The following is a 10,668-nucleotide window of genomic DNA, read 5'->3' on the forward strand; positions in this document are numbered from 1 at the left end:
ATTAAGTTCCCCGTGCCGGACTTCCGGCATATGACCGTTTGGGGGGGGTACTCTACATGGGACTTTCTTTTGGAGGGAGGTTATCATGTTCAGCGAAGCAAAGGAGTATTTCACCTACTATGGTAAAAATACTATATACATACTATGGTATGAGAGTAACTCAACTCCTGCTCTCAACCCAACTGAATACTAGCAAATTAGTTCATATACACCCTATTTGCACAAACATGGGTTTATAATGTCCTTTCATATTGTGCACATTTGTAAAATAACAGGAAGAAAAAAGTCTTGAAAATATACTTTGACAACCATTTACATGCATACTGTAGGTGGGTTCTGCACACATTTTGGACAAAAAGTGGACGAGTCAACGGAAAACGACAGCGACAGACACGGACTGCAGGACACATCGCCAGCAGCATTATGTTGTAACAGGAAGAGCAGTGAACATGATCGCTGTCGTTTAGTCTTTGCCATGTCACTGAAATCACCTGAAGAAGAACTTGGCTTATTGGAAACGTCACAGTTAAAAGTGGCAGAGAAAAAAGCCTCAAGCTGGATTGAATCTGCCATGTAACAACAAACTACCGTACTTGAAAAAAGAAAAAAAGGCAACAGCAGGTTTTAAATGTGGGAACAACTGGAAGAAACCTTAATGCAAATCAGGATTTTATGCAGTTTAACATGCTAGAGACTAATAATCTAGAATATTGACATTGTTACCTCAAGTATCACCTAATAAAATAATAGTAATAATAATAATAATATAATAATAAAAACTGCCCACCCTCCAATGCCACCCTCCCCACAGAAAAGGTCACAAATCATCTCATTTAGCCACTGGGGTTCAAAACATGAATAAAATACACATTGTAAATGAAGTGCGTTGAAGAAGCACTTGTATCTTCTCACACGTCCATACCACTCACTTGGATGGTAAATAGAAGTCTTTAAAAACAAAAACATCAATAGAATTAAAAAAAAACTGAAATCATGTCTCGTAACATGTTACTGTATCTACATGGCAGCATCAGTCAAGGGGCTTTCAGATACAAAGACATTTGACTAGTCTCTACGGCAGCGCAGCACTCAAAGTTCAGCACTGCTGTGCCCGCGCTTTAGACATTTGACTAGTCTCTACGGCAGCGCAGCACTCAAAGTTCAGCACTGCTGTGACTGCGCTTTAGACATTTGACTAGTCTCTCTCTACGGCAGTGCAGCACTCAAAGTTTAGCTCTGCTGTGCCTGCGCTTTAGAGATTTGACTAGTCTCTCTCTACAGCAGCGCAGCACTCAAAGTTTAGCTCTGCTGTGCCTGCGCTTTAGAGATTTGACTAGTCTCTCTCTACAGCAGCGCAGCACTCAAAGTTTAGCTCTGCTGTGCCTGCGCTTTAGACATTTGACTAGTCTCTCTCTACAGCAGCGCAGCACTCAAAAGTTTAGCTCTGCTGTGCCCGAGCTTTAGACATTTGACTAGTCTCTCTCTACAGCAGCGCAGCACTCAAAGTTTAGCTCTGCTGTGCCCGAGCTTTAGACATTTGACTAGTCTCTCTCTACAGCAGCGCAGCACTCAAAGTTTAGCACTGCTGTGCCCGTGCTTTAGACATTTGACTAGTCTCTCTCTACAGCAACGCAGCACTCAAAGTTTAGCACTGCTGTGCCCGTGCTTTAGACATTTGACTAGTCTCTCTCTACAGCAACGCAGCACTCAAAGTTTAGCACTGCTGTGCCCGTGCTTTAGACATTTGACTAGTCTCTCTCTACAGCAACGCAGCACTCAAAGTTTAGCACTGCTGTGCCCGTGCTTTAGACATTTGACTAGTCTCTACGGCAGCGCAGAACTCAAAGTTCAGCTCTGCTGTGCCCGCGCTTTGCTGGAGGCAGCGAAAAGCCAAGCCATTGGAAATGATAGTGCAGCCATTGTCTCTTTGTATCTGAAAGCCCCTTCACTTCACACACGCACGCACGCACGCACGCATACACACACGTCTTCTTTATCCTCTTCTTCACCTCAATGATATTTTTTTACACACGAACTACGTGATTTATTTATTAATTCCAAATCGTCGTATGAAAATAAATAAATGAATTAATCAATTAAGAGTCGACTGTTCTTGAAAGAGAAGAGAAAAGGGAGGATGAATGACATGGGGAAGAGCGAGGGAGGGATGGCTTAAGGTTGGACTGTGACACTCAACGATCCCCAAACTCAAACGGACTGATGCTACGCTGCCGTCGCGGTGTGGATGTACTTTTTGTCCCTTACAGCTGCCCATATTTGGCTACGTAAGAAGCCACAACGTTCTTGAAGCGGCCGCACTCCTTCCGCAGGTCGGACACCTCTGTCCGCAGTGCCGAGTTTTCGCGCTCCAGGAAAGCGGCACGGACGGTGATCTGGTTCTCCTTCAGCCTGCGGGCGTCCCGCGAACGCTTGGCCGCCACGTTGTTCTTCTTCCTCCGTTGCCAGTACTTTTCATCCTGGAGAGGGAGGGAGGGAGGGAGGGAGGGAGGTTAAACTAACCAGGTTAAACTAAGACTCTTAATACAGGAAGAAGCCAGCCATCTTAACTGGATTTCCCATAATCAAACAGGAAACATCCGACTCGTGTCACTTTTGGTTTACTACGCCGTCTGCGTAAAGTCAAGACTGGAGAGTGGAGACATGGGAATATGTGATTGGAGTTGATGGAGGTTCCTCACTCACCACAGCTACATGAAAAACAATTGTAAAATGCTTGATTTTTTTGCACATTTCATAAATTAATTTAATTGTGTGTGTTAATTTTTCATATTACGGCCTAATTTATCCCAGTTACCCTCACTATTGAATAGGTACAGAGTGGACAGTTTCAGTGGATTTTTGGTGTCTCCTGATGGTCAAGATGAACATTTTTGAGGAAACACTAGACCTTTGTCATGTTTGGCATGAAAATGGTCAAATGTGAAAACAATGACGTGGCGTCTAACAGCAATGTCAGTCTAAAAATCTTGGCATCAGCTTCCATTAAACCCATATCAGCCCAACTGTAATTTAGATCAAATACAAGGCAGGGAGTGGCCTACAGCTCACTAGTGGAATCATCGTTTCTTTCCCATGTATTAAAAGTAACCAACTTGAAGAATGGAATAAGGCAATGAAGCTCAAATTCAAACGGCTAACACATGTTTAAAACTTCTGCATTATAACCGGCTAATGAGATTATACATTACAGCAGAAAAACTCAATAAATTGAATGTCAACATTCCAGACTAATGTAACTGGTGTAGGGAGGAGAAATGGAAATATCCAAGAGTTAGGGAATTTTGGGAAGCAAGAGATTGCAGGAGATTTTATCAATCCAAGCTGTGGAACCTAGTTTTTGTTGTTCTTGGTATCTATTCTGGAGGGACCTACAGGAATATAAAAACAGATCTTTGTAGACTAGACATGTGCCTTTTACAAGCAAAAAATAATCTATAGTATTAACATGGAAAAGTACTGGCAGAGTGGTGGGCAGTAGCTCAACGAAATGTCTCTGTGTTTGCCTTTGGAAAAAATTATATACACACTCCAAGACAAACAAGAAAGGGTTAAAAGTGTCTGGGGCCATTTATAGATTCTATTAAAGAATTTAGCTTTTATGTTGGATGAGTCTGGAGAAGGAGAATTATAGCCTCTGCGATATAGGTAATCAACTGTTTTAGATGAATGTAAGTGAATTGTAAGTGCTTCTCATGTAATCTTCCCCCTTGTGTGTGTGCGTACGTGTGTGTGTGTGTGTGTGTGTGTGTGTGTGTGTGTGTGTGTACGTGTGTGGACGTGTGTGTGTACGTGTGTGTGTGTGTGTGTGTGTGTGTGTGTATTCATTCATTACTATTATTATTTTATGTAATGGAGTTAATTTAATCTATTTTTGTTATGATTTCAATAGTTTGATCATTAATATGTTATGTATCATGTTATCGTGTTATGTACTGTATATATCATGTATATCTTTGGATACTTTCTTTTATAATATTAGACATTTAAAAAAATATTATTTGGTGTATTCTTGGTAACAGGGAGGCTCAATAGCAGGGTGTCAAAGGTTCATATTAACAGCGTAACCCAAACATGACCTCAACCAAGTATGGAGTATGGCCGACAGCCAAGTTGGTGTGTGGACGTAAACACAGCTAGTGCTCTTTAGTGCTTAGGAAGGAAGGAAGCATCCATTTGAAGAGTGCCGAGTCACTGTGAGTCGCCAAACAGCCTCAGCTTCTAAACGCATCTCAAACTCACTTTTCAGCTGAACTTTGGACTGTGAAAGCCATTGCGTACGGTTTGCATCATTGTCACGGCCAAGCCAATCAGCTTCAGTTTCACATCCCCTCTCTCGCTCACATCCTCTTCCTGTTTGCTATATATGCTTTCATCTTTCTTTGACCTCTTGCACTCATGTCTTTATCCAACACTTCTGTCTTGCATCAGCCAGGCTTTTGACTAAGACACATATCACCCCAATACTGGCCTTTCTGCACTGGTTGCCTGTGACTTTTATAATCAATTTTAAAGTTTTATTAAATACATATAAGGCTTTACATGGTCTGACTGGCACCCTATTATATCCAGGGTCCCCACACATGTTCATGGATAACCAGTGTTGTGCAAGTTCACACTTCACAAGAGCTCGCTCAAGGTTCAGTTCACACAGATTAAAATGAACCTTGTTCTTATGTTGTTTTATGTTGAGGAGTACGGATGGAAACTAGCCTTGTGCTAAATCCGGTATTTCTTTTACACTTGTATCATTTTATATGTTTCAACGTGTTCATTAATTATGCTTTGTCCCTCCCAAATAAACGAATAAAGTAAGTAAAGTAAACCAATTTTGTTTACATTGATAGTTCACAATTTTAAATGTTGAACTAAGATCACAGTCCCAAAAAATGAACAGTTCACATTCATTTCTTCCTTTTTTTGAGCTGCTCCGAGCAATAGAATCACAACTGTTTTGAAATCAAGTGGCAGCTTGTTCAGGCTAATTATCTCTCGTCTGTCCCGGAGCTAACCAGAGATGTGGATGTGGTTTTGAAACCAAGTCCATTCGGGGAAAACATCCTCGTAGCACGTTACCACGCGTGTGTGTATATGGAGCTAGCCGAGCCCCGCCCGTGGTAGACAGAGCAGAGAAGAGAAGCAGAGACAGAAGCATCAGCAGCACGGTGACATGACAGCAAAACGTGTTTTTTCTTATGTAAATTATTACACATATGTAAACACAATGGACAATTATCGAGGAAAGAAAAGAGCGAAGTTAACTCTTGCAGGATTTAACGACACTCTCTGTCACGTTGATTAGTTGCGTTCAGTTCACCGGAATATGAGCTCGTTGAATGAATGGCGCTCTTTAAGTGCGTTCAGGCACAACACTGTGGTTAACATTTCAAAAGTTTTCCACGACTTTTCAAGGGTCTATAGACTTTCCATGTATGTGAGGCAGAGACTCTGACTCAATACCAGAAATTATTACTACACCGGACAAATAGGACACACCTCTTTATATTGGTTTTCAGTGCTTCTTGTATTTATATTAATATTTTTATGGAAAATTCATGTTTTATTTCAATAGCTTCCATGTAATGTGATGCAGTGCATCTAAAGCACTATAATCCAATAGAAAGAGGTGTGTCCTGTTTGTCCAGTGTAGTAATAACGTCTGGTATTGATTTGGAGTCAGTAGGACACATGACAGGGAAGCTATTGATAACAAATAATAATCATGAATTTGGCATACCAATATTTATAAAAAAAATACAGAAGATTACTGTAACAAATAATTTCATTATACACAACAAAATTCCATGACTTTTCCTTCTTCTTCTTTTCCCCCCCTTTTTTTCTAAAGTAATTCCATGACTTTTCCAGGCCTGGAAAATGAGATTTCTATTACTTTTTACAGGTTTTCCATGTCCGTGGGGACCCTGTATATATATTTTTTTTTAATTCTCATTTTATTGTTATAGAAAGGTCCATACAAGGCATGTAATTACAAGCCATATTTATCCCAATCTTCTGTAACATACAATTGTATTACGGTAATGGGACTGCAATAAAATATACAATACAGAAGCAGATACGGACCATTACATTGAATAGAAATACTCGGTATGAGTAAAAAACAAAAAAATACAAACAAAATATAAAACGAACTAGGGGACCCCTGCCTATATATCAGTGAACTGTTAACTCTCAGGTCTGCCAGTCTCAGTCTTTTGGCTGTTCCATAGTCTGGCCTATTTTTGATGGTGTTCTTTACATTAGTGTTAGTTAATGCTTTGATTTTGAGTTTTTGTATTTTACCCTTGTTTTTGCATTTTATATTTTTGCTTTTACCATTGTGTTTTTGTATTTTACATTTCATTCTTCTGCAAAGCACTGTGTTCTAAGCTTGAAAGGTGCTAATTATAATACAGTAATAATGCATTTTATTTGTATGCTATTCAAATGAAATGCATTATTATTACTGTATTGTGATTATTAGATGATCACTCATTTACAGCACAATGTTTCTTGTTGTTTTTCATGTACCTTCTGCTCCTCAGGCACAAACACCTTGGCCTTCTTGAACATGGGCTGAGTCTTACCTTCTGCTCCTCAGGCACAAACACCTTCTTGGCCTTCTTGATCATGGGCTGAGGCTTGAGCTCCTCGTCAGTGAACTTGTGTTTGCGTGGGTTGAACAGCTCGCCTCCCGGCACGCTGGACAGGACCAGGTCCGTGGGATCTGGCTCGAACTTCACATCCACCTCGATCTCTTCGGGATTGAGCTTGTCTGTGGTAACTTCTGGGCCAAGAAGGGGAAACACAAGGGCTGAAATTAGCGATGCACGAAACAGTATATCGATCAGATAAATTATCAGCCGATATGGGCCAATTTTAAAATACAAAAATGTGAAATTATTATCGGTTATCGTATCGGCCATGAGAAGCCGATATTTATCGGTTATCGTATTGGCTGAAAAAAAATCCATATCGTGCATCCGTTGAAATACAAGACAGCTGAAGAAGGTAAGTAAAACCCAACTGTGTAAACCCATGCTTGTTGTGGCTGTCACCAACTTTACAGGAGAACCATTTTGTGTCACAGTCGTGTTTTTGTTCAGCTTAACATTCATCCAAACTATTACTGACAGCCCACAGTCAACTCTACCATCTCCTCCACTATGACCTGCTTCTATTTTTGACATGTCTCCAGCCTTTGCCTCACATGGCTCCTGGTCCTGGGTGTGACTTTCAGACAAAACACACCAGCAAGACTTTCACATGTTGTGTACCTTTACTCTACTCGCACATCTGTGACAGAACCAAATAAATACATACCAGTAAAACACTCTGAGTTACTGTGACACAGTCTGTCTTTAGCCCTAGTCTCTATCCAAAACACTCTGAGTTACTGTGACACAGTCTGTCTTTAGCCCTACTCTCTATCCAAAACACTCTGAGTTACTGTGACACAGTCTGTCTTTAGCCCTAGTCTCTATCAAAAAAACACACTCTGAGTTACTGTGACACAATTTGTCTTTAGCCCTAGTCTCTATCCAAAACACTCTGAGTTACTGTGACACAGTCTGTCTTTAGCCCTAGTCTCTATCCAAACACTCTGAGTTACTCTGTGACACAATTTGTCTTTAGCCCTAGTCTCTATCCAAAACACTCTGAGTTACTGTGACACAGTCTGTCTTTAGCCCTAGTCTCTATCCAAAACACTCTGAGTCACTGTGACATTCTGTCTTTAGCCCTAGTCTCTATCCAAAACACTCTGAGTTACTGTGACAGAGTCTGTCTTTAGCCCTAGTCTCTACTCCAAAACACTCTGAGTTACTGTGACACAGTCTGTCTTTAGCCCTAGTCTCTACTCCAAAACACTCTGAGTTACTGTGACACAGTCTGTCTTTAGCCCTACTCTCTATCCAAAACACTCTGAGTTACTGTGACACCGTCTGTCTTTAGCCCTACTCTCTATCCAAAACACTCTGAGTTACTGTGACACAGTCTGTCTTTAGCCCTAGTCTCTATCCAAAACACTCTGAGTCACTGTGACAGTCTGTCTTTAGCCCTAGTCTCTATCCAAAACACTCTGAGTTACTGTGACAGAGTCTGTCTTTAGCCCTGGTCTCTATCCAAAACACTCTTGAGTTACTGTGACACAGTCTGTCTTTAGCCCTAGTCTCTATCCAAAACACTGAGTTACTGTGATGGTCTGTCTTTAGCCCTAGTCTCTATCCAAAACACTCTGAGTTACTGTGACACAGTCTGTTTCTAGCCCTAGTCTCTATCCAAAACAGTCATCCAGGACAAATTGATGAGTGGTTATTATTTCATTTGCATGAAGTTATCACAATTAGAGAAGGTGTAGAACAATGACTGTTTTGATCATAGGTTGTCTGTTGTCTCTACATACAATACAATACAGATAGTCACGGAACTCTGGACAAAATCACATGCAGAAATATTCTCATATTTGGATTTGAGAGACAAAATCTCATTAAATAAGCATCTGTTGCCCTGAGGTCGACTAAATGAGAGGTCCTTGATATGAAAAAGGTTGATCATCACTGGCCTGGGGAACCTCAATCTCTCTCTCGCAAGTCCAATAGTCGAGTCATCAGTCGAGTCGATGGAGAGTCCTCAAGTCGAGCAGTCGTTTTTCCCCGTCTAAATTCCAATCTTAATTTCATTTGTTAACTTATTCTTGTTTAGATTTATTTAGGCCTATTAGTTTTTGAGAATTAGGCTAAAGAACGGTCTAAGTTGTTCTCCGTGTAGGCTACATGTTGTTTTCATGTTTAAAAGGTTAAATAAAACAATTAGGCTATAAATAAGAGCTTAATTTAAAAATAAATAAATATGTGTGTCCTGCCTGTCTCATTATTCAGACAAATCTATTATCCAATAGCCCGACGTCGGCAATTCAAATCTTGCATGATCATACAGTCTCTTGTGGATTTTTAAATGCTCAATATGTCCCCATCACTCTGTTGCATTGACTGTTAATGTGGTCGAAATAATTACTGAAGATATTCTTATTTTTCTGTATAGAATAGTCGAATCTTCGTATTGGACAGTTGAATGCGATTTGACTGCCAGAATCCTGAGTCGACGACAGCCCTAATACAGGTATAGGCCTAAAACTGTCACAAAACTGTACTGTTACGTATCGTTCCCCTCATTTCAAGTGGGTATACCATCCTGGAGCTTTCCTAGTGGTTATACTGCGTATACCTGCCTATCACATAGGGATGGGCAGGAGTACTCTGTTACTCAAGTACTCCTTCATAACGTCAGTAGTACTCGAGTAACATTTCAGCTGACGAGGTACTCACGCGGGCGGTGTTAAAAAAAGCGCACCCTATGTCCAGTTCAGAGCACAGAGAAACAGGAGGAGGAGGAGGGGAGGAGATCACATAGACCAGGGGTTCCCAAACTTTTCAGTCCAAGTAAGTACCACTATGTACCAAACCAAATTTCCCAGGGACCACTTCCACTGCGTATACCAACAACCCCCCCCCCCCCCCCCCCCATAAAATAAAATTTGCTGATTTAACCATGCAATAGCAACAGAAAGGCGAAATAACAATATAAGGCTACTAGCTGGTTCTAGTGTCCTCTAGTAAGAGAGTGGCGTCAGCGGAGGACCAAAATGCGAGACTCATTAGCCAATGAACAGCCAGGAATGGGTCTCACCGTCACGCTACTTTTGCATGCTAAAATAAAGCTGATATTGTAAAATTTGATTCAAGGGATGAAAAACCCTTTCAAAGTACAACACAAACTGTCTATTTTGCTGCAACTCGACAGTGCTGCTTTTTTTACTCGAGTTCCACTTTCTACTTCCTGGAAAAAAACTGGTCCATTGGAGTGAATGGAGATGTTGGAACTCTTCTATTATACGGCTCTGGCTGGTTCCACACAGGGACACACACACACACACACACACACACACACACACACACACACACACACACACACACACACACACACACACACACACACACACACACACACACACACACACACACACACACACACACACACACACACACACACACACACACACACACACACACACACACACACACACACACACACACACACACACCTGCCAACATTAGGCTGTGAAAAAGATGACCCCTTTGAAAATGTTTTTTTCCCCCACCAAAATGTTGCCTAACTTTGGAGTGTTATTTAGCTACCTTCCTGACAAACTAGCATGACGGTTGGTACAAATCGATTCCTTAAGTCTTCTAGTTTCATATGATACCAGAAACTTCACTCTGGCTTTAGAACTGAGCCTGCTGCAGCCTCTGAAAGTAAATGTTTCACAAATATAAAATTGTGATGTTTCCCAAATATCACGATATTCCGAAAATTGGCCCAATCCGGCAACTGCTCAGGGTTCATGTGTATTATGTACAAACTTGTCTGTAAAAAAAAAAAAGAAAAGAAAAGAAAGAAGAAAGATCTGGCGGACCACCAGGCGGAGCCAGTTTGGGAACCAATGTCAGAGTACACCCTAGACAGGAGGCCAGGGGCCAGTTAATAAACAAACATGAATACTCCTGTTTTTTCTCTAGCGGAATGTAGGTTTTTGGTGTGCCAGCCGGAGTTTAAAGGGATAGGCCAACTTTTTGGGAGATTCACCTATTT

At 41.1% G+C, this 10,668-nt stretch overlaps 1 protein-coding gene across 1 annotated transcript in view; it reads right to left on the minus strand.

Annotated features, from left to right (window-relative positions):
* Positions 1–1,773: 1,773 nt before the first annotated feature.
* Positions 1,774–10,668, minus strand: part of tefa (TEF transcription factor, PAR bZIP family member a) — an 11,592-nt gene continuing 2,697 nt past the window's right edge. The window contains exons 3-4 of the mRNA XM_083634701.1: positions 6,606–6,805; positions 1,774–2,477 (exon numbers count right to left, since the gene is read on the minus strand). Coding sequence (XP_083490827.1) covers positions 2,262–2,477; positions 6,606–6,805 — 416 coding nt within the window. The 3' untranslated portion in view covers positions 1,774–2,261. The remainder of the gene's footprint in view (positions 2,478–6,605; positions 6,806–10,668) is intronic.

Source organism: Poromitra crassiceps (genome assembly GCF_964638095.1).
Source record: "Poromitra crassiceps genome assembly, chromosome: 4".
NCBI lineage: Eukaryota > Metazoa > Chordata > Actinopteri > Beryciformes > Melamphaidae > Poromitra > Poromitra crassiceps.